Genomic DNA, 23,557 nt, shown 5'->3' on the forward strand with positions numbered 1-23,557 from the left:
AAACATAAAAAGAAAACCACAAAGATAAAACGAGGAAAGAGCTAGGTGTGGTGGCACGCTAGAGGATTGTTGTGAGTTTGAGGCCATAGTGAGTTCAAGGCCAGCGTGAAATGCGTAGTGAGACCTTGTCTCAAAAAAAACGGGGGACGGGGGGAAGCACTGGAGAAAGGATGGTTCTAGGGGTCGGGGATTTGGCTCAGTGGTTTCGCTGCCTGCTGCGTAAGCGCAAGGACCCGAGTTCAATCCCCAGTACCAAAAAAACAAAAAGGGATGGTTCTAATTAGGCTGTTGACCAGTAACAGGGAACTCAAACAGCTCATATGGATTTAAACCTGTCTGTGTGTTTGTTTCTTGTCTCCTTACAGCCAGAGCTTCAATTACTTGCAGAACTTCCATCACAGCATCCCCAGTTTCCAGTGTGGTCTTTACCTCCTCAGAATTTTGATGGCCCTTTTGAAGAGATCAGTAGCTCCTACTCAGAAGAGAGAAAAAATTGGTGATGGCCCAGATCTTTCTTTTTTTTTTCTTTTTCTTTTTTTTTTTTGTATGGGGGATCGAACTCGGGACCTTGCACTTGTGAGGCAGGTGCCGGAACCACTGAGCTAAATCCCCAGCCCATTTCTTTTTTTTTCTTCCCATGAATAGGATTAATTTCTCACGCTTGTGAATTTCCTGCTTCCCAGAACTTAGACATTTATGCATGTAAATCCTCATATAACCTTGGGCATGTGTCTTGCTACAGCAAGAATGCCAATTTCCCAGAAGGGCTATGACTAATTTCCACTGACATTGCTAGGCATGACATTGGTTAGATCAGCTGGCTAACTAATTTTCTTCTCTTTCTTTTCTCTCTTTTTTTCTTTTCTTTTTCTTCTTTTGAGGTGATGAGGATTGAATCCAGATCCTTGTGCATGCTAGAGCTATACACTCAGTCATCAATAATTTTCCTTTGGGCTTTAAAAAATTTTTTTTGTTTTTGTGAGACAAGGCCTTGGTTTGTAGTTTTGGCTCTGAACTCACTTTGTAGCCCAAGCTGGTCTCAAACTCACTGCTATCCTCCTACCTCAGCCTCCTGAGTGCTGGGATTACAGGGGTGCACCACTACACCCAGCTTTTTGGCTTATATTTTAATCATATGCTGCTACTTTTTAAAAAAAATTTTCTGAGGCATTTGGCAGAAAAAGACATAAACCATGAGGTTAATAGAGTGGGAGATAAAAATGAGGATCAAGTATAAAGGATGTATTGGCCCCATCCCTGACTTTGGTTTTTTTGAGACAGAATCTCGCTGTGTAGTTTAGGCTAACCTTGAATTCACTATGTTGTCAATCTGTCTAGGCTCACCTCAGACTTATTATGTAGTCTATTTAGGTTGGCTTCAAACTTGTGGTGGTCCTCCTGCCTCAGCCTCCCGAGTGCTAGGTTTTTTGTTTTTTTGTTTTTTTTTAAGTCTTTTGTGTTCTGAGACAGGAGGGTCTCACTATTCCATTTTGGCCTACAACTTATGATCTTCCTGCCTCTGCCTCCCAAGTGCTGAGATTACAGGTCCCTAACCTTTTACTTTTTTTTCATTTGATTTTCCATTGTAATGGGGACTGAACCCAGGACCTTTGCATTGAGCTACATCCTCAGTTCTTTTTTATTTTGAGACAGGATCTTGCTAAGTCACTAAATTATCTAGGGTATGCTTGAATTTGTAGTCCTTCTGCCCCAGCTTCCAGAGTGCTGGGATTATAGACATGCACCACCACTCCTGGCTCTGACTGTTTTCTTTTATCATAAATCTTGAAATCCTGCTTGCTGATTATATGTCCTTCTTGGCAAACACAAACAGAAAGCAAGAAGAATATGTGAAACAAACCGTTTTATTCCCTGCTGATGAGAAGAGAGGGTGTAGTCTGAAACTGGTCTAGCCATTGCTTTTGTTTGCCTGAGAGGAGCAGGCCTGGCTTTCCGCTGCCAGCAGCAGTCTTCTCTGTGTGTCTGTGTGTTGAGGAGCAGGGCAAGGGGTACCATGTGTTGTGTCTTAGATAGGTTTATTTCTGGCAGAAGGGTCATTGGAACAGAAATAAGCAGAATTTTTGAAAGACCTCAGGGACTTCTTAGTTAATAAAAATTCTTTTGATCAGTAATTATCTTCAAAAGCCTAAAAGACATGAGCGAATTTGTCTGATATTGCACATTATGTTTTATGTCGAAATGTCATACTGTACCGTTAATATATGCAATAGTTAATGTCAATTAAAAATATATATATAATTTTTTTTTTTTTTAAAAGAATGAGGTCAGTTTCTCACATGTGAGATGCCTTGGCCTTGTTTTCTGACAGCTTCCTTAGCCAGACAGTTCCTCTGCCGGGAGTGGCCACAGGGTGAGAAAGAAAAGAGCACCCTCTTCAAGGATCAGCTTCAGGATTTGCTCTGGTGAGGTGTTCAGTTTCTTTCAATGAGCCAAATAGCCTTTTCTCAGTTACCACTGTTGGGATCCCTCACTTGGTTAGAGACTGAGAAATTACCTTTTTTAGGGGGAACTTGAAAGCAATGAAGTATGTTTGAAGTGAACATAGTTTGAGTTCTATGAATCTTAAGTACCTCTAGTTCTGCTTTGTACTGTTAGCTAATTCCTTGTTGCTAAATCAAATGAGAAGGAAATGGAAGTGTCTGCAGTTATAACCTGCCTTGTTAATAATTGAGTCAAGGGCCGGGGCTTTAGCTCAGTGGTTCTGGTACCTGCCTCAAAACCGCAAGGACCCGAGTTTGATCCCCAGTACCAGAAAAATAAATAAATAAATAAATAAATTAAATAATTGAGTCAAATAAAACTTAATAGCTGGCAACATCTCAGGAGAGAAATGTGGACATAGGGATTCTGTAGCTGGCATTCATACCCCTCTGACTGTCCTTGCAGCATCTACCTGGAGCACACTGACAGTGTGCTGAAGGCCATAGAGGAGATTGCTGGCGTTGGCGTCCCAGAGTTAATCCACTCTCCAAGACAGGCATCTTCTTGTACATTCCCCACACTGACCAGGTACAGGGCTTCTTGCCTGCAGTCATCTTCCTAAGATAGAGTCACACTGCCCAATGGACGTATTTTTCAAGTTCTGATAGAGATGATGGTACCATCATTCAGAATGGAGTGTCTGCTATGCCTTCCCCCCTCCCTCTCCCCTCCCCTCCCCTCCATGTCCGTTGTGCCCCCTTTATCACCCCTTGGCTTTTGGTGGTACCAGGGATCAAATCCAGCACCTCATGTATGTTAGGCAAGTGCCTTAGTGCTGAACTATACTACTAGCCCCATGATTTTCACTTTTACTTGTGCATATTCCTCAGAAGGAAGAACCTCGCTGGAAAGCAGGTGCGGGGTTCAAGGATAGTGAACTTCTACTATTTGTGCTTTTATCTTTAAACTTGAGACTGGAGCTGAGAGTGTAGTTCAGGGTAGTGCGCATGCTTAGCATTCATGAGGCATGTGTTCAATCCCTAGCATCACAAAACAAACAAAAAAATAGCTGGGCATGGTAGGTAGCCTGCCTGTAGTATCAGCTACTTGAGAGGCTGAGGTAGGAGGATTGCAAGTTCAAGTCCAGCCTGGGTAACTTGGTGAGACCCTTTATCAAAATAAACATAAAAAAAGGGCTGGGGATGTAGTTCAATGTGAAGGCCCTGAGTACAATCTCATGCCACAAAATTTTTTAAAAGAACTAACTTGAGGGCTGGGGATTTATCTCAGTGGTGCTATGCCTGCCTTGCAAGCACAAGGTCCTGAGTTCAATCTCCGGTACCAAAGAAAAAAATTAAACTTGAGACTTTTCCAATCTTTTGACCACTTTGAGAAGGACAGAGTGGCCATTGTATCTAATCATTTGTGTCTAAATGGGTTTGTGTCTCTTAATAGCAGTACTTATCTTGTATGGTTCATAAAGCATCTTCATGTTCTAAATCTTGGTCCTTTTTATAATTCTGTAAGGGTAAGCGTCATTGTCCTACTTTATGACTGAGGAAAATGAGGGTTAGAAAGGGAACTTCTCAAGCTTACATGGGCCATGAAATGACCTCGGATGAGACTGAACCCAGATCTTCTCCCCACTGCTTCACTGCTTTTCACACACTACCTACTGCCCTCCTTTCATTAAAGTTAACTCCTTTGTTTCACAGGCCATCTGGGGCTCATTTCTGACTCCTTTCTACTCTTCTATCCTCTTTCAAGGGACCCTATTGAAAAAATAGAGAGAGAGGTGGGGAAGGAAGTTGCTTTTGCTCTCCTGGCTTCTTCCCAGGAAGTCTCAGTGTGTGCCTATCTCTCCCTTTTTCCGTTGCTTTTTTCTTTTCTTTTTGCAGTACTGGGAACTAAACCCAGGGCCTTCACAGTAAGTTACATCCCTAGCCCTTTCTTATTTTTTTTTTGTACTGGGGATCGAACTCGGGACCTTGAGCTTGCGAGGCAGGCAGCAGAACCACTGAGCTAAATCCCCAGCTAACCCTTTCTTATTTTGAGAAAATGTCTCACCAAGTTGCCAAGGCTGAGCTTGAGTTTGTGATCATCCTGCCTCAGCCTCCCAATTGCTGGAATTACTAGCATGCCCACTGTGCCTGGCCCCTGGAACTTCTTTCTGAGCAGGGCATCATTAGGTGAGTGTGCTTGCTTTCCCCTCTTCTAGGCACACTTTTGTCATTTTTTTCCGTGTGATGATGGCTAAACTGGAGAAGACAGTGAAAGGTCTTCAGGCTGGCACAGCAGCACAGCCACAGCAGGTGGGTCAGACACTCCTGTCACTGAGAAATGGACCCTGGATTGCTTGGAAATTGTTGATTCTTTTATTTCTTAGGTCTAGGATTTCTCTTAAGCTATTGCCTTTGATTTGGCAAGATTCAGATTTTTTTTTCAAAGGCCTTCTCTTAATTTCCTTTCCCTCTAGTTAGAGGTGAAATCAGGCCCAGTTTTCCCTGGCTACTACCTAGTTTGCCATTTACCACCTGGTATAAGGTAAGCTAGCCTGTTGGAGATGTGTAGGCCTTGCACCCTGTGAACCAGAAATAAGACTGCTGAGCAAGGGCAGGCACATGGAATCAGGAGCCACTGCAGAGGCTTTTACTGATGTGGAAATTACTGCGCAGACTCTTTAAAGTACTGTGATGTCACCACAGTGTGGCAGTGTTCAGATCATCTTGTGGGGTGTATTGGGTGCTACATCTCTGGGGGGTAGTTGGCTTCAGTTTCAGAATAGCTGTGCAAATGAAGACCTGTGTAATAGTGGGAGTCCAGTAGAAGGGTTTGGCTGTGATTCAGGGGCACTGGTTTGTTTGGCATCCCCAGATTCATGAAGAGAAGCTCCTCTATTGGAACATGGCTGTTCGAGACTTCAGTATCCTCATCAACCTGATAAAAGTGAGTATGGAGCTCCCTCACCTGTCTCAGCAGTCACTGCAGACACTGCGGGAGCTGGCTTTCACAATTGCCCCTCCTTGCTCCTCTCCTACCTTCCTTGGGGAGCCACTCCAGTCGTCTTCTTCCCTGTCTCTCTCTCTCCTGAGGCACTGTCTTTCCTTTCTTTCCTGCCTCCCACCTGTGCCGCATTACTTAGCCACCTGTTATTCTCGGTCCTCTGCCATCTGAGCACACTCCCTCTACCAACCTCGAGTGCTTTCATTACCCTTCCAGTACTCTGCTGTCTTCCACCCCAGCTTTTGCTCAGGCTGGTGCTTCAGCCTATGACATCATCCTCTTGCCTTTCCACCTCTCTCATGACATCTTTCCTAAGGCTGCATCCTCTGACAAAGCCATCTTCTCATTGTGTCCAGTGGGAATCAATTTCTTTGTCCTCTTTGCTCCTCTCTTCCTTTTCTTTTTCTTTTTTTTTTTTTGGTACCAGGGATCCAACTCGGGTCCTTGCGCTTGTGTAGCAGGCAGCGAAACCACTGAGCTAAATCCCTGGCCTCTTCCTTTTCTTATAGTTCATTTATGAGGGTTACTTTACTCTGTGAATTAAGTGACATGCCTTCTTCAATTTAGAAGTTTCTGTAGCTCCCGAAACTGCTGTGCACAGTAGGAAGGAGGCCGGGGTATTCAGAGGAGCAGGCTTCAGCTTTGGTTTCTTGTCTTTTATGTCTCCAGGTATTCGATAGTCATCCTGTGCTGCATGCATGTTTGAAGGTAAGAGATTTACTAGACCTTGTTTATTGTTTGTTTCGTTGTACTAGGGATTGAACCCAGATTCTTTACCACCAGACATACCTGGTCTTTTTTTTTTTTTTTCCTGAGACAGGGTCTGGTTAAGTTGTCCAGACTGACCTTGAACTTGTGATGCTCCTGCCTCAGCCTCCTTACTGCTGGGCATATGCTCCTGCACCTGGCTGTGATTCTTCATTGCAAAGCCCTAGGGGCAGGTCTGAGGCTATAGCTTACTGGTAGAGCCCTAGCTTATCATGCACAAGGCCCTAGGTTCCATCTGTAGCACTGCAGAGAAAAAAGAAAAAGGCCTTGGGGCGGCCTCATGAGCTGTTGCTGTGATAATTGCCAAACTTCTTTTCCATGAGGAGTTCTCAGAATAATAGCCACTCCTGTTTCAAGTGGATGATATACTCTTCTACCTTGGTTCCCACCCCCCGCCCCCCGCCCCGCCATGGTGTTGGCGCTGGAGATTGAATCTAGGGAGTGTTGAGCTACATCCATAGCCCTTTCTTATTTTAAGACAGGCTCTCATAAAGTTGTCCAGACTGGCCTTTTACTTGTGATCCTCCTGCTTCAGCCTCCCAAGGTGTTGGGAATCACAAGTATGTCCCACCACACCTGGCCTGGTGTCCTATTCTTGTTATTTCCTGACCTTTTCTCCTTCTTCACTCATATCATTTGGTACAGTGTGGGAGATGGGCCAGTTGGGTACAGTGTGGGAGATGGGCCAGTTGGGAAGTATGATTTCTTTCTTTCTTTTTTTTTTTTTTTTGGTACCGGGAATTGAACTCAGGTCCTTGCACTTGCGCAGCAGGTGGCAAAATCACTGAGCTAAATCCCTGGCCCTCGGGAAGTGTGATTTCTGTGATTGGCAAGTGTGGAATTGGCCCCACGCAGCTTTTTCCTCTTGGGAATAAGTTATCCATGGAGCTGGAGCTCCTCCTGCTTATTCTTAAGCTGCACAAGGCTTCTGGCCATTGACTTTATCTGAGGCAGTTAAATCTGCCTGCATTTTCCAAATCAATCTTTTGAACTGTTCCAAATTGTTTGTTTTGTGGTACTGGGGAGTGAGCCCAGGTCCTCACACTTGCTGCTGAGCTACATCCCCGGCCCTTTTTGACATAAGGTTGCACTAAGTTGCCCAGGCTGGTCTTGAACTTGCAGTCCTGCCTTGTCCTCCCTAGCAGCTGAGATTACAGTGTCTATCACCATACTTGGCTCAAATTTTTTGTTTGTTCATTTACTTGTTTCTTTGTTTTTGAGACAGAGTCTCACTGTGTAGTTTAGTCTGGCCTTGAACTCACTGTGTAGCCCAGGTTGGCCTTGAACTCACAGCACTCCTTCTGTCTCAGCCTTCTGAGTGCTAGAATCACAGGTGTGTGCCACCATGCCCAGCTCAAATTTGTTTTTTATGTATAAAAATAAAAACATAAGCCTCTTGAGCTAGTTGATGCTGTGCTGTCGCTGGCCGGGGCTTTTCAAGTGAAGCTTCCAGCTGGAGTCACTGGTGTGTCTTTTTTCTTCAGTATGGACGTCTCTTTGTGGAAGTGTTTCTGAAGCAATGTATGCCACTCCTGGACTTCAGTTTTAGAAAACACCGGGTAAGAGCTGAGAGTATGCTCTGAAGAGTTGCTCAGGACTCGGGGTGGGGCTGAGGGTGGGAACAGCCCCTCTGCCCATGTTCTGAGCCACAGTTCTGTTTGACACCACTTGAGGTATAGCCTGACATGTCTAATAGGACTGACTGTTCCACAGTAGGCTGCATGCCTCAGGTCCACTCTGTTCAAACCCAGCCCTCTACTTGTACTCCTGGTCTAAGGAGTCCCCTTTAGCTTGATTCATTGTGCTGCTGTACTCCCAGGACTTTGCATGTCAGCATATCATGTGCTTGTTCTGGGCTACCCTATGTCTACTCTTAGGAACCAATAATGAAAATAGACCTCATTTGTGTCATAAAACTTGGTTGTTTTACTGAATAGTCTTAGGATTTTTTTTTAAGCCAGGTGACACCTAGGGCTATAGTTGTGAAGTAAGGATAGAAATGAAGATGATTTCTTATACATATTTTGCAAGTTGACTTTGAAAAATACCCATAATATTTGGTCAGTCCCTTATAACCCTGAAAGAGAGAGAAGTGGTATTTTATCCTAATTTGCAGATGGGAAAGCTGAGACATGATAATCTACTTCAAACTATAATGTACGTCTTGCAACTCGCAGATTGACACAGGGATAGAAGCTGGAGGCTGGAGAGTGAGAGCCAGTGCTCCTGTTGAGGGTCAGATTAAGATGATTATGTAGGGCTGGGGACTTAGCTCAGTGGTTTCGCCACCTGCTGCGCAAGTGCAAGGACCCGAGTTCGATTCCTGGTACAAAAAAAAAAAGATGATTATCCACACAGACTGGAACCCACACCTTTGCCTTTTTTGATTGCAAAGATGTTTTGCATCTAAAATGTAATTAAAACATATCATTCTCCACTTATGAATTTTGTTGGTTTTAGGAAGATGTTCTGAGCCTGCTGGAGACCTTCCAGTTGAACACGAGGCTGCTTCATCATCTCTGTGGGCATTCTAAGGTGAGAGGGGCCTACGGCCATACCACCCCAAACTCACCCAGTCTCGTCTAAGGTAAGAGGAAGTAGACCTTAGTTTGCACCTGCTGGGGAGGGGGGGTGTCCACCCCACTTCCAAGCCTTTGTGCAGGGGACTGTGTGCAGGGGCAGTTTATTCAGTGCAGTCAAAGCCTTGGCAAGGTATGGTGACACACCTGAAATTCAAGCTACTCAAGAGGCTGAGGTAGGAGGATTATGAGGTGGAGTGGTAGTGCTTTTCCCTACCAAGTGCAAGGCCCTGAGTTTAGTCCTCATTACCACCAAAGAAAAAAGAAAGAAAAGAGAAGAAAAGCCTAAGTTGCTAGTTGAGACTGAGTAGTTACTAGAATGAGAAATTCTGTATCTGAAATTGGACTCAAATGTCATAGTTCTATTTCCTGGCTTCTTCTTTTTTTTTTGTTTGGTACTAGGGATTGAACTCGGGTCCTTGTGCTTGTGCAGCAGGCGGCAAAACCACTGAGCTAAATCCCCGGCCCTCCTGGCTGCTTCTTGAATGATGAATATACAATGATGCTAAATGTATTACTGCTACAGAGTACTCTAGTTGGGAGAAATAGTAATGTAGCTGGTGACTGCAGAGACAAGAAGTGTTTCTAAAGCAGCTCTCTTAGAGTTTTTCATCTGCACCACTTGTTGTCAAGTAATATATCTGTCTCCTGTGGGAATGGTTCAGTGTTAAAGGGCTTCCACTTGAATGCCCTCTCACTAGTTGGTGAATCAGTCCTTACATCTGAAGGAACACAGAACCCCTAGAGTTCTGTAGCCACCAGCAAACCAAATAATTCTTTCACCAGTTCCTGTTACTCACTTCCTCTCCAGGTTTTAAATTTCAAAAGTGCCAAACAGCCAAGCTAGGTGGTGCACGCCTGTAATTCCAGAGCTTGGGAGGCTTAGGTGAGAGGATCGCTGTGAGTTCAAGGCCAGCCTTGGCTACATAGTGAGTTCAAGGTGAGCCTAAACCACACAAAGAGACCCTGTCTCAAAAAAGAAAAGAAAGGAAGAAAATGCCAAACAGTGGCGTTTTTTGTTGTTGTTGTTGTTGTTGTTGTTTTTGGTACTGGGGATTGAACTCGGGACCTTGGGCTTGCGAGGCAGGTGCCAGAACCACTGAGCTAAATCCCTGGCCCCAAACAGTGGAGTTTTAAGGGCTCAGCTAAACAACTTTCTGTTGTTTAATATCAGTATAATATAGGCTCAAGTGTATTTTAGGTAAATGCATTGATGATATGTCAGTAAGAAGTTGAAAAGAAGAACCTAAAAGTGTTGGTGTTATGTCTTCCTTACTTTTAATGTTTTAGCTGCCACTGTGTTTGGAGTACTCTGCCAAACTGCTGCTTTTTGATGGACCTTGTCTCTGGGCCCATTGACAGGGTGGAAGCTCTTACTCAGTGTTGAAGGTGTAAGGAATAGAAAAGGTGAGAGCATGCTGATAAACCCAGATACAGTGGATATATTAATTTCCATGTAGATTCACCAGGACACAAGACTCACCAAACATGTGCCGTTGCTCAAAAAGACACTGGAGCTGCTGGTTTGCAGAGTCAAGGCAATGCTTGTCCTCAACAATTGCAGAGAGGCTTTCTGGCTAGGCAACCTCAAAAACCGGGACTTGCAGGTAAACCTTGAGACTGCCAGTGGCAATCTCCTTCATCCTGAGAGTATCAAAAGACAATTAAGAAACTTAGGTAGCCTAAGCCCTGCTCGCTCATTAAGACTATTTTGATGGACCTTCACAAGCTACATTCCTCATCCCAGGCAGCAGAGGAGCCTAAACCTGCCATTGATGTAAATAAGGGCTGAGGAGGCAACCCTACTGAGGGCAGATTCATAACACTTTAGTATGTGGACACATTTTCTTTTGGTTATTTTGGATTTTTTTCCTACAGCACTCTTATTTCTGAAATTACTTTCTGGTTGATTTTAACACATGAACATTGGTAGGGTCTTTCATTTATCTAATTGACTGAAACCTTGTGTTGCTTTTCTACTGCTTTCCAGTTCCAGAATTTTTCACTTGTCATTCATATTTACAGTGTCTGAGTTTTAGAATTGGTTATATGTGAAAATAACAGAACTCAGAGAAGTAGCTTCCTTTCTTCACATCAACTTTAGGAAGTAGATTCTGTTGTTTCCTTGAAAAAACTGAAGTTCAGAGGACACCCTCCATAAGACCGTTCAGTGTGGAAGAGGAGCCGGGTTTGAGTCCAGCCAGACATTGAGCAGAGCTGGTGTTCTTGAGCCACTCTGCTGACCCAGTTTTCAGCCTCTGCCTCCTTTGTGTAGTTTGTGGGGCTTACTTGCCTCAAGGTTGGGGGTCAATTTTAGATCCATATTCACCTTTAACTGACTCATCAGTATATTCTGGCCTTGTAAAATCTAGTGTGATACTAAAAAACAAAGTTGTACCTTTTGTGGAACTTACTACTGTATCAGAGACAGGGATCTGAGGCCAGAGGTTGAACATCCCTTCTTTGATGCTGGGTCACATGTTGGTGTCCATATTTATATTGCCTATAAACTCATGCTTTGTGCCCTGAGACCCAGAGTGTAAGCATTATGACCCACCTTTGTCTGGTTCTTTGGCGTTTAGGGTGAAGAGATTGTGTCCCAGGATTCCCAGGGGAGCACAGCAGAAGAGAGTGAGGACGGCATGACATCCCATGTTTCCCAGAGCAACGCTACCAAGGTATCTGGCGAGGATACCAGAGTTTGACCCCAAGGGCTGCACTAGGGATGGAACCCAGGGCCTTTGCACTGACCTACATCCCCAGCCCTTTTTGATACTTATTTTGAGACATGGTCTTGCTGAGTCTCTAAGTTGCCCAGATTGGCCTCAAACTTGTGACCCTCCTATTTCAGACTCCCAAGTAGTTGGGATTACTGGCATGTGCCACCATACTCAGCTCCCTGCTTATATTTATCATCAAATACTTCTATTTCTGCCTCCATTCCCTTTAGTTACCATATTGTCTTATTCTTGGTTGGTCGTTTGAGACCAGGTCTCACTATGTAGTTGAGGCCAGCCTTAAACTCATTATATAGCTCAGTCTGGCCTTGAACTTATATCCTTATGCCTCGGCCTCCCAAGTGCTAGGATTACCACGCTTCCAACTATGGCAGAAGCCCACCACACCCAGCTTCCATTCCCATCAGAAAAGCTTCTTGGATTTTATTAATCTTTGAGAGCTCCCCCAAAACAATTATATAATCTTAGAATTGTCTATCTTGAGTTCAAAGCCAGCCTGAACTATGTAGTAAGACTTTGTCTCAAAAACCAAAATGAAAAAAAGGTCACTGTGTTTTCTTTTGCTTGTTGACCCACCCTCACACTGTAGGGTGTACTTCTTTCCTACTTTTACTTGGCCCAAATTCATTCCACAGAGCCTATTTCTCTTCTTTAATAAAACTTTGCTGCAGTTAAAAAAAAAAAAAAAGAATCGAGTATCTGAAGCTGGGGCATGTTATGCCATTGAAGGGGGGATAGGGCTATAAGCTCAGTGGTAGAGGATATGCTTAGCAGGCTTAACCTGGATTCAGGAGGAAGGAGAGGAGGATGAGTTGAGGAAGAGCCTCCGGAGGAGCTGACTTTCGCCAGTGCCCAGGTGGAAGCCAGAGAAGAGTGGCGAGTGCTCGAGACTTCCTGAAGGAGAAGAGGAAGAGACTAGAGGAGCTGTTCGTCAAACCGGAAGAAAAGAAAACTCTTTCCAGACACTATTCTAGAACAGTTAACTATAGCTTCATAGACTGACATAAAGAAATCACCAGGAAAGTTGAAAGAAGTGAATTTACAAAAGAAAAGTGAAGAATGTGAAGAAGGAAATGACTCCCAAGAAAGTTAAAGTACAAAAAGGTCCTTGCTCTAAGGGTGAAGGACCAGGATCTGAGGGATTCAAGGCAGCAAGCAGCTAAAGCCTTCATCTGTGATTCTTTGTGCGGTCTAGGAACCAACAGAACTGCTGTAATTAGTTCCTGTCTCTTGACAACAAGAGGTCAACAGTGAAAAAGGCTGCAGCCCAGTTTTTAAATAATGCTTGGGGAATCCAGAGAAAACAAAATCCCAAGCAGTTTAAAAGGCGATGGATGGTCAGAAGGATGAAAACCTCTGAACAGTAAATTCAAGTACATGGAAAAATAAAAGAATGAGATGATAGCAATGGTAATAAATACTAAGGATAAAAAATACTAAAAGTTAAATCACTGATTATCTCTTATGTATAAAAACTCCCAGACCCTTACTTTCCTATTTTGAGAAATAAAGACAAAGTCACTTGATTTGGAAGGTGACTTGTGCAAAGAAAATTAAATAATTTCAGCTGTTCCTACTGCCCAGAATTGGTGTTCAATTGAAAAATAATTGGTTTTGACTTTTGCTGTACTGAAACTTCATTAAAAATCACTATCAAGTTACTCTTCAGAAGAATTTTAGTGACTTGGACAGCAATAAAATGATGGCGTGGGCAGCTCCAAACTCTTGCCTCCCCATTGAAGCTTTAAAAAACAAATAAGGGCCAGGGATTTAGCTCAGTGGTTCTGGCACCTGCCTCACAAGCGCAAGGTCCCGAGTTCAATCCCTGGTACCAAAAACAAAACAAAACAAAAAACAAATAAAACCTGCCAAAGTCAATTTGTCAGAATCTTGAGAAAATGGACAAAGAATAACAGCAACCAAGTGATTGCAGAATCAAAAAAAAAAGGCATCTTCAGCATACTCCTAGCATCAGTGGAAATATCTGCCAAAATATAGGCTAGGGAACAGAAATACTGGTGACCACACATAACGAAGAAGGCAGTCTGCAAAATATTGCCTGGAAAATCCACTAAACATATTTCTGTATTCACAATCAAGAAAAAAATCCTACAAAAATCTGAGGGAGAGAATGAATTTCCAGTTATAATATTACAGTATTTGAATACTCGGTTTTCATGAAAATAAGTTCAAGGCTTACAAAGAAACCCTAAAGTAGCGCTTTTTAAAGGGGTACAGTAAATTGAAAGAAGCCATTGTGAGGAAGAGCAAATGTTTTGATTTACTACACAAGTACTTTAAACAACATTCTTAGCTAGACTTAAAGAACAAGAGAAATGGGCCGGGGATTTAGCTCAGTAGTTTCGCCGCCTGCTCCTAAGCGCAAGGACCCAAGTTTGATCTCTGGTACCAAAAAAAAAGACAAAAAAATGGGCCAGGGATTTAGCTCAGTGGTTCTGGGGCCTGCCTCGCAAGCGCAAGGTCCTGAGTTTGATCCCTGGTACCGAAAAAAAAAAAAAGAACAAGAGAAATATATGAACAAAGAACTAAAGGAAATCAAGCAATGAAGAATGAAAAATGAGAATATCAGTAAAGAGAAGTTATTAAAAGAGTCAACTAGAAATTCTGGAGACAAAAAGTACAATGGGTGAAATGTAAAATAAGCTAGAAATGTTCAAAACTAAGATTACCAGTCAGGAGAAAGAAAAAGGAGTAAAGAAAGGTGAACAGATCCTAAGAGATACGTAAGACACAATCAGGTAGATCAATGTATGCATTACAGGAGTCTCAGAATAAAACAATGAGAAATATTCTATCTGCTGATAGAATATTTGCAGCAATATTGGTCAAAGCTTCCAAACTTTGATGAAATACATGAATTCACAGATTCAAGAAGCATAACAAACTTCAGGTAGAAAAATACCAGAGACCATCACGAAGACACATTATAATCAGTTGGAAGACACAGAAAAGAAAGTCTTGAAAGCACGAGAAAGAAATGACTCATGGTACACAAGAATCCTCAACAGGATCATTAATTAACATTCAATTTCTCATAAGAAACTATAGAAGCCAAAGAAAGTGGGATGTCGTATTTAAAGTGCTGAACAACACCAACAAAAAAACTGTCAATTGAGAATTCTATACCCAGAAAAACTTAAAGTGAGCGAGAAATTAAGACAGTCTCACAATTTAGAAAAGCTCGAGTTTATTAAGAGTAGATGTTTGGTGCAAGCAAAGACAGTGAGAATACATCAAGTTGAAATGGAAGGACACCCAACAGTCACTGGGAAATCTGTATGATGAATGCAGACCTCCCGTAGAGGTAAACACTGAAGCAAATTTAAAAGCCAGTAATTATGTTATCAGTTTAATAATCCACTTTTCGATTCCTACTTGATTTAAAAAGTAAATGCATAAAAATATTACAGTCCGTGTTATTTGACCCATAATCTTTGTCAACAACATAAAAGGGGGTCTGGGGCTGTATTGGAGCAGAAATTTTATACATTATATCAAACTTAAATACATATCACTTAAACTACATTGTTATAAATTCAGATTGTTAAATGTAATCTTAACTGAAATCATAAAATATCTTAAAAATACGCAGAGGTAACAAGGGATTCAAAATAATTCACAATTAAAAATCAAACACAATAGAAGACTAAATAGAGAAAATGAGGGGCAAAAAAGATACAAGAAAACAAATAGAAAATGCCACAAATAAATTCTTATCAGAAATTAAAAAAAAAAAAAGAACCTGGATTCAATCCCCAGCACCAAAAACAAAGAAAAAGAAAAAAATGAATATTCTCTTCCAGTTTTCCATGAACTCATATCTGCAGTCCTCCAGAAGGGAGAAGAGGTCAGAGTATTCTGGGTGTTCAGAAGATGAATTCAATCATCTAAACATACGAAAATACAAATATGAGAACAGTTGGTCAAAGTCAAAGCCTAGACTCAGAAGCTGCCACAGAAAAATAAGAATAGTAGAGGTCCTTATTCCTTACTGTGGTGAGGAGATGTGTTTGGAGATTTAAAGAAAGCTAAATAAAAATGTGCATGTTTATACGATATCTCTACTATTTGGGTGGTTTGGGATACCCAGAGGTCCACATAAAAAAGTCCCTGGTGTGGAGCCTGTTTCTGATGCAGTTTGATGCTGATGCAGAAGACCGTTTAGTGTGAAAACTTTTATTTGTATGGCTCCTTTTTTTTTTTTTTTTTTTTTGCATAATGTACTTCTATCTCATTCTCCTAAGGAATTTTTGGGTTTTGGTTTTTTGGCAGTGTTGAGTATTGAACCCAGGGCCATGCACATGGTAGGCAAGCACTCTACCACTGACTCTATCGGTAGCCCCTTTTGTTTTTTTGAGATGAGGTCTTGCCAAGTTCCCCAGGCACACCTGGAACTTTTGATCCTCCTGGCTTAGCCTCCTGAGTAGCTTGGGTTATAAGCATGCACCACTACTCTCATGAAGAATTTGAGGCAAACCATATTCTTTCAACTTGGTTCTTTCTGCTAAGCAAACCTCCCATGCCTGAGTTGGAAACCAACAATTTATGATGGATTTCTTTTCATATATACCACTACTTTCAATAACTATTTCATTTTATACTGAATGATACTGTGGCTTTCTTACTATGTCACATTTATGCAGAAGAACTGGAGGGCCATGGTTTATTTAAAAATCACACAGATTTGGTTTACTTGTAGTATGGTATGAGTCAGTATCAAGGTGACCTCTGTTCATGGTGTTGGCTTAGAATTAATGATGTCAAGAAGAATTGGGAGAGTCCATTGCAGACCAATCTGCCTCTTGATATGGACTTGCATGGGACATTGCAGTGAGCTCCAGACTTTCAGCTAGATTCTTTAGATCTCCAGTGTGCAGGCAGACCCTCGGCACTCTTCCATATCCGACTTTGTGGATGGCCATTCTGCCCTTCTAACACTGTCTGAAAATTATTATTATTATTATTATTATTATTTTTAATGTATAACTTTATTATCATTCGCTAAACACACACATATACAAAAATTAAAATTATTCAAAGAAAAACAATGCAAGGGAAAAAAAACTATAATAATAGTCAAATATGATAGAACCCAACCAAAGCAAAACTGAAAAGTACTTAAACATTTTTCCATATAATTTAAAAAAAACATCTCAAGCATTAACAAGACATCAGAAGATGTGATTTGTTTTAGAAAGATTTTCAAAACTAATATTGGAGAAATAGTGGTCCGGAGGAAAATATTCTAATTAGTAGACTCCACATAGGCCAAAATATTTTTTTTTGATTTAAATTTCAATATAGTCATGTGACACGTGATGGAAATATAATCTGAGAAATAAGTTATTAGGCACTTTCATCCATGAGTATTGCAAAGTACCACACAGAGTGCCAACTTCTAAGTGCAAACTGAGAAGGAAAAAGTCAATCATCTGTGATAGCCCCTTGATATTATTCAAATACGCAGTTAAACATGAGATACATAAGGCTACCATTGGCATAGCAGCACACTGTTTTACATTAAACTCTTTTATATAAGTGGGATTATGCTCTAAAGGATGAAAAACACAGCATGTTATGATGAGTACCTAAAACAGTAACAGTCATTTGTCATACTATTGAGTACTGTGTACGGTACATAGTTGTATGTGCTTCTTCTGGAAACACACCCTTCTCTCCTTTGATCTCAGTGACTCTTCCTTCCCAACCCACTGATGAGCTCCAGCCTAGTCTATCTACATCTCTTTCTATAGTTTTAAACACAATCCATATATGGATTCTTTCCAGATTCCAGCCGGTAACCTGGTCTCTCCCCTTCCCCTCCTGCCGCCCCTACCCCTTTGAACCTTTTCTTCGTATTTCAAATTATCCATTATTTGTTTTAATCATTTTAATCCTTAATTACACTTTCAGTTTCTCACAGAGAAACTATTCAGTATTTACACGTGTGTGTTCTATTTCACTTAAGAGGATGGCCTCAATATGCATCCATTTAGCTATTAATGTCTCTAGTTTTTCATTCTTTATGGCTGAGTAGTACTCCATTTTATAAAAATACACATCTTTATCCAGTCTCCAGTTGATTGGCACTTGGGTTGTTTCCAAGCTTTAGCTATAAACCATCTGAAAATTATCAACAGCACTCCCCAGACCTTCAGCATCAGACTTCCAGGAAGATGTTATAGTGATGAACAGCAGAGAAACAGACTTTCTGAGATTTGGTGTCCATACACTGGAGTATAGCAACGTGAGGAAGAGAAGAAGAAAGGAAGTGGGTCCCCAGGACCCAGCAAGGATCTGAAGCAAGAATTGAAGCCCATGGGGGACCGAAGAGGGAGATCTCAGTGCAGAAGAAGGAGATGGCAAGCGGCGCTTTCTCCCTGAACATGCAGATGCATGAGAACTACTGATGATCACAGAGGGCTCCATGGAGAAATGCACCAGTGGAACATAACAGTGGACACAGCAGACAGCAGTGGCTGGTCAGTTATTTGTGTTCAGACATCCCTCAGGAGAAAGTGATTGGCCAGTAGCCATCTTGGAGAGAGACCAACTGAGCTTGGAACTCAGCAGCTCCATCTAGCGGTTCTCAGTGTCAGGGTGAGGTGGAACTGAGTTCACGTCAGCAGGAGGTCAAGGAGCAGAGTTCAAGCTGGCAGGAGGCCCATTTCAGGATGAACAAATGGGGTTCCAGCCTCACAGCCTGAAATCAGCCTGAACTTCATTGGATCTAAAGGTGCAGGCTTGCTGGGATTATCCTCTACCCCACTGTAAATCTAAAGCTGGCTTGCTGGGATTAATCAACATAGATCTGGGCTCTGTCTGGCCACTCTTAACAGGGCAGTAACATGCCCTGAAGTGGACATTTCTTTTTGTTTTTGTTTTGTTTTCTTTTTTGTTGTTTATTCTTGTTTTTATTTTAATTTTTTTTTTCAGTACCAGGGATCAAACTCTGGACCTTGCGCTTCCAAGGCAGGCATGGCACCACTGAGCTAAATCCCTGGCCCACTGTTCTTGTTTTTATATGAGTGGGAGCATTGTTTCAGTTAAGGCCAGCATGGGTTACATAGTGAGATCCTGTCTCCAAAAACAAATGAAACATAGATCCTTGGTTTTAATAATAAAATTGCTTCTACGTTTGTGGGAGCTAAATTACTGTCCATGGGGGACCCTAGAGAAGTGGCCTAACTAATTTGTCTGTCTTTTGCCCCTTAGGATGATGAAGAAGATGAAGCAAGTGACACAGAACAGGATCAACAAAGTGATGAAAGTGATGACAGCTTAGATTAGATCCCAGAGAAGCTGTCATGCCCTGTGCATATTCACCACCCTCCACCTCATTTATGTTCAGGATTTGATAAGTGCTGTTTCCCTTTCTGCTAGAGGCAGCCTGTTTATGCTTTAAGAGGGATTATTAATTAACTTCTGGATTTCACAGATTTGTGTAACACTACCAGAATCCCTGGCTCGGGATTCCAGGGTAGCAGTATTTGTTGTTTGGCTGAACATAGCAGTGCTATGCTGAGTAAGCTCTTCTGTTATGATTTTGCACTTTGCAAGTTAGTTTTGGAACTTATTTTTTTTTTTTGGTACCGGGGATCAAACTCATGCATGACCTGCACTTGCAAGGCAGGTGGCGGAACCACTGAGCTAAATCCCCAGCCCTGGAACTTATTTTTTCTAAAATTTAGGCTTATACCAGTTTTACAAATAAAGTTTTTTTCTGTGCTTTGCCTCAGCTACCTTATTCCAGTTTTAAGATTTCCCTCATTATTTGAGGTTTCAGTGGAATTGAACTGAAGTTTATGCAAAGAAACAATGGGGATTGGTGCCAGGATAGCTCTACTGCTCAAAATCATGATCTCTATTATAAGGACCCATCTTACTTTTCTTGTTGCTAAGACAAAATACTTAACACTCAAAAGGAGGAAGGATTTATCTGACTCACGGTAGCGGTTTCAGTCCATAGCCTGCTGGCTCCAAGGCAGGGTGGCATGGCAGGCAGAAGGTGTTGAGGAGCAGCAGCAGCAGCAGCCTGCCTTCCCTCTCTCCCTTTGTGTTCCATCCAGGCTACAAGCCTATTGTTTGGTGCCATCCACACCCAGAATGGGGCTTTCGGTATCCACCCCTTAATCCACATTCACACCCTAATCCAGCTACCTTGGAAACTCCCTGTTTATGAGTGTATGATGCTTTGGGGGACCTCTAGAGACAAGCTGTCAGAGGACCATTTTCACTTACGATGAGAACATCTTTGTGATGTTTTTTGGAGGAATGACTTGAACTTTTTTTAGTGCCCAAAGAGGAATATTTTGCCTTTTAAATTTTTTGGTCATTAATATATGACAAATGAAGAAAAGAGATCATCCAGCCTATATGTTTATTTCCACACTTCTGAGTTGTGCTTATAATCTTCTCACAAGAGTGCTACAAAATTAATCATTCATTTCAGCATTATGAGTATACTGCAGCTAAAATAGACTGTTCTCCTGTCTTCTGCCAGGCCATTTTTAGTTGCTGCTACCAAGTTTTTTCTTGCCAGGGTGTAATGTTTCAGTATTTGTTAATATAAGGCCTCATATTCTTGGTGGTGCACACCTGCATTCCCAGAACTTGGGAGGCTGAGGCAGGAGGATTGCCATGAGTTTGAGGCCAGCCTGAACCACAAAGTGACGCCTTGTCTAAAAAAAAAAAAAGAGACCAAAGAAATATACATCTCTTTTTTTGACAACCTCTTTGATTCCCAATTCAATGTCTTTGGTGTCTAAATAAGTTCATACTAGACTCATTGATTTATATGGTTTAATGGTTTTCATCACATGTACAAGTCAGTACTAGTTTGACTCTGTCAGTAGTTGTTCAGCTGTGCAGTGGAAGTGTTCTCCCTCACTCTTATCACAGCCCTCTTCTTGGAGAGAATAGGAAGGAGGCTCCTCTGTTGTCACTCCTGGACAGAAAAGTAAAATAGCGAGGGCAGCGTCACCTTGGTTTATGTGGACAGGTTCATGTTATGTCTCAGAGCAGGGGTGAGGAGTTGGGGTGCAGTAGGACTCTACCTGGAGTGCTGCAAGGCAAAGGTGCACTTCTTGTAGGTTGCATACAGCAAGAGCATGGAGCGCAGCATCTGTTTGCACATCGTCACTGTCATCTGAATCTGAGGCTCCTTGAGTCCAGTGGGCCACTGATGTTCCCTGCTAATGATTTTGCAGAAGGCTGACTTCTCAGAAACCCTGAAGGTCCCAGTCCACTTCGGTGGCTGAGCTGTGATGACCCTGCTGAAGACAGAATCCACTCCACTGAGGCGAATGGGCTGAGGCTTTCTGACCAGTCCTTTCTTGTGGAGCATGGTTTGGAGCCCCAATGTGTGACAGGGTAGCTTGGGACTCACTCCAGTTTCCAGGAGTGGGCTCTCGAGGACTAGGGTGACCTCTTGAAAACACAGCTGAACTTCCAGGTCAGAGGGGGTGTGTGGGAAGCACGGGGAGGCCCTGAAGGGGTGCTTAGAGGAAGGGGTGGGTGTTGTGTGCCGCAGCCATTGGAAGCTCTCATCCAGTGGAGTCCACGGTGACCAGAGCTGGTATCCCGCCATTGAGAGTCCTAAAGAGAGGAATCAGACATGGCGTTTCCCTGGCATGCTTTTGTTGAGGACCTACATGTCTGTGCACATTTACAGCTCTGTCTCAGTATTGACTTAAATTTTGCTGTTCCCATGAGTAGATTCCAGTAGGTGATAGGGTATTAGTAATTTGATAAAGAACAATAGGGGATGGTAACATATTGAATGTGGCAATTGCAGTGTGTGCAAAAAGTTTTTTAAACCTTTCCACAGGCCTCTCAAGGGAGGTTTTAACCTATTACAAAGATGAGTAGGAGTATCCCAGTATTGTGCATGTGCTGGGTTGATGACTGCTAATGACAGTCCATGCTTGTGAGGTGGTGGAGGTTGCTGGGACTTCTTAATGAGACATTATTTGAGATGAGAAGCTCCGAAATGCACCTCTTCCAAATATGTGACTCTAGCGCCATGCGCCTTACATCACTAGTTCTCAAAGTATGATCCCTAGGCTAGCAGCTTCAGTGCCACTCGGGAACTTGGTAGAAATGCAGATTCTTGGACCTTACACCTACAAATAAGAAATTCTGAGGGCCCAGAATCTGCATAAACCAACCTTCCAGGGGATTTGCTGCATCCTACAGCTTGAGAACTACTGTTTCTTCTAAGTACCTTGCATTCCTTTTCTTCATTGTGGAGGCAATCTCCTTGGTCCTAAAAGCCCCTGTGCCTGCTTTTGTGTTTTGTTTTGTCTTACAAGAGAGTAGTACTAGCTGAGCCCTGAAGGACTTAGGTACACCTCAGAGGAGTTGCCACCAGGTGGGGAGGGGAGGCTTTTCCACAGGCCAGTATTTAGAACTGCTGGCATAGGAGTGCAGCTCAGAGACAACGCTTGTGTAGCATTCCCAAGGCCCTAGGTTTGATCCCCACCATCACACACAACTTTTGTTTTTATCCTAGGTGTGGGTCTTTGTCTGTCTTTCTATCGTCTTTCTTTCTTTCAGTACTGGAGATTGAACTCGGGACCTTGAGTTTGCAAGGCAGGCGCCGGAACCACTGAGCTAAATCGAGAGCCTTTCCTTTTCTTCCTCTTTCCTTCCTCTCCCCCCCCGCCCCGCCCCTCTGGCTGCCTAGCCAGCCATATCAGCTGAATCAACCCTGGTGATCAATGGGGTGACAGATATCACAGTCAGATCTCCCTAATATCCCTTTTTTTGTTGTTTTTTGAGATAGGGTCTCACTATGTAGTTCAGGCTGGCCTTGAACTTGCTATGTATTGCAGGCTGGCCTTGAACCTGGAGGCATCTTCCTGCCTCAGTCACCCAGGTACTGGGATTACAGGTGTATGCCACCGCACCCGGCCTGCCTATTTGTTAAAGCAGTTCCCTTTATTTCCTGGCCAAGTCTATTTCTCTGTCCTTCTCACTGCTATAAACTACTGTGTACCATGGATCTGATCTCATCCAGCATCACTTCTCGGCCTTTTGCCTAAGATCAAATGATCTCATCCACTAACTGCCATCATAGTTTGTTAGTTTTTGTTTAATCTTTCTGGTGTGTGGTATTGGGGCCTCATGCATGCTAGGCAAGCTATCACTGAGATACACCCCCAGCTCTTAAAATTTTGAGACAGGTTCTCATTAAATTGCTCCAGCCAAACTGGGTGTGGTGGTGCATACTTGTAATCTCAGCTACTCAGGTGGGAGGCTGAGGCAGGAGGATCAGTTTGAGCCCAGCCTGGGCAACTTTGTGATACCCTGAGTTCAATCCTCGGTACTGTCAAATAAGTAAGTCTAGCCTATTTAGTTTCTTGAACCAACATAGAATGAGTGGCTTTTGACCCAGATCTTCCCATCCCTTCATGCCGGGGTTAGTGGTACTGTGCCATCCCCAGCACCTCATCCATTCCAGGAGGTTGAACTCTGGCACTCTGTTCCTGGAGCGCTAATAGCTTCCAGACAGGGGACACCTGGTTCTGACTAAAAAGACTTCCCCGTCAGACTTCCTCCCGTCCCTTGATTTCCCACCTGGGAGAGGGGACAGCAGCGCCAGAATCCAGCTAAGGTCCTTGTGAACCGTAAGCAGACCCGAGGGGCTGGCGCACATGGACAGCGGCCTGGTCCAGGTCTCTCGCTCTGGCCTAGCGGAGGAGCTGGCGGGAGCCCGGGCCGGGCCCAGCATCCAGGTGGGGCTCACCTGGTGAACTCCCCGCAATCCAGAGCTGCTTCCGCAACTTTTCTATCTGGGTGCCTGGCAACCGCCTTTGCGACCTGGCCACACGGGGGCGAGAGCGAGGCCCCACTGGGGCGATGGGACTGTGGCCTCCCCCCACCCGTCCTGAAGACCCCCAGGATGAAGCTTCAAGATGGCTGCTTTGGATCCCACCACTCAGTTCTCTCCCCATCCACCATACCTTTGTGCCGTGATCGTATCGCAAGGACAGACACACCCCC

General features: G+C 43.1%; 2 protein-coding genes and 1 pseudogene across 6 annotated transcripts in view; 2 read left to right on the forward strand and 1 right to left on the reverse strand.

Annotated features, from left to right (window-relative positions):
• Positions 1–19,279, forward strand: part of Fancd2 (FA complementation group D2) — a 93,614-nt gene extending 74,335 nt beyond the window's left edge. For all 5 annotated transcript variants that reach the window (XM_004835324.3, XM_087216970.1, XM_087216972.1 and 2 more), the window contains 11 exons: positions 366–496; positions 2,330–2,423; positions 2,908–3,030; positions 4,661–4,754; positions 5,317–5,388; positions 6,115–6,153; positions 7,698–7,772; positions 8,674–8,748; positions 10,253–10,399; positions 11,375–11,470; positions 18,767–19,279. In XM_004835324.3, coding sequence (XP_004835381.2) covers positions 366–496; positions 2,330–2,423; positions 2,908–3,030; positions 4,661–4,754; positions 5,317–5,388; positions 6,115–6,153; positions 7,698–7,772; positions 8,674–8,748; positions 10,253–10,399; positions 11,375–11,470; positions 18,767–18,841 — 1,021 coding nt within the window. In that variant the 3' untranslated portion in view covers positions 18,842–19,279. The remainder of the gene's footprint in view (positions 1–365; positions 497–2,329; positions 2,424–2,907; positions 3,031–4,660; positions 4,755–5,316; positions 5,389–6,114; positions 6,154–7,697; positions 7,773–8,673; positions 8,749–10,252; positions 10,400–11,374; positions 11,471–18,766) is intronic.
• Positions 12,342–13,092, forward strand: LOC106009538 (U3 small nucleolar RNA-associated protein NOL7 pseudogene; annotated as a pseudogene).
• A 1,247-nt stretch (positions 19,280–20,526) lies between the features above and the next one.
• On the reverse strand, positions 20,527–23,285 carry Fancd2os (FANCD2 opposite strand). Its single transcript, XM_021264740.2, has 2 exons — positions 23,132–23,285; positions 20,527–21,148 (listed from the first exon to the last, which is right to left on the reverse strand). Exons 1-2 carry the CDS (start codon positions 23,283–23,285, stop codon positions 20,604–20,606), a joined length of 699 nt encoding a protein of 232 aa, XP_021120399.1. The 3' UTR covers positions 20,527–20,603.
• Positions 23,286–23,557: the final 272 nt, after the last annotated feature.

Source organism: Heterocephalus glaber, unplaced genomic scaffold (genome assembly GCF_053883595.1).
Source record: "Heterocephalus glaber isolate CG9 unplaced genomic scaffold, H.glaber_assembly_v1.0 deba00000122, whole genome shotgun sequence".
Taxonomy (NCBI): domain Eukaryota; kingdom Metazoa; phylum Chordata; class Mammalia; order Rodentia; family Bathyergidae; genus Heterocephalus; species Heterocephalus glaber.

What these genes read in the sequence shown, in the direction of transcription:
- Fancd2os (XM_021264740.2), bottom strand. Translation starts at nt 23,285, where the DNA reads ATGCTGGGCCCGGCCCGGGCTCCCGCCAGCTCCTCCGCTAGGCCAGAG. An exon ending in GCTGCTGTCCCCTCTCCCAG is followed by an intron (nt 21,149 to 23,131) that starts GTGGGAAATCAA and finishes TCCTCTCTTTAG; the next exon opens with GACTCTCAATGGCGGGATAC.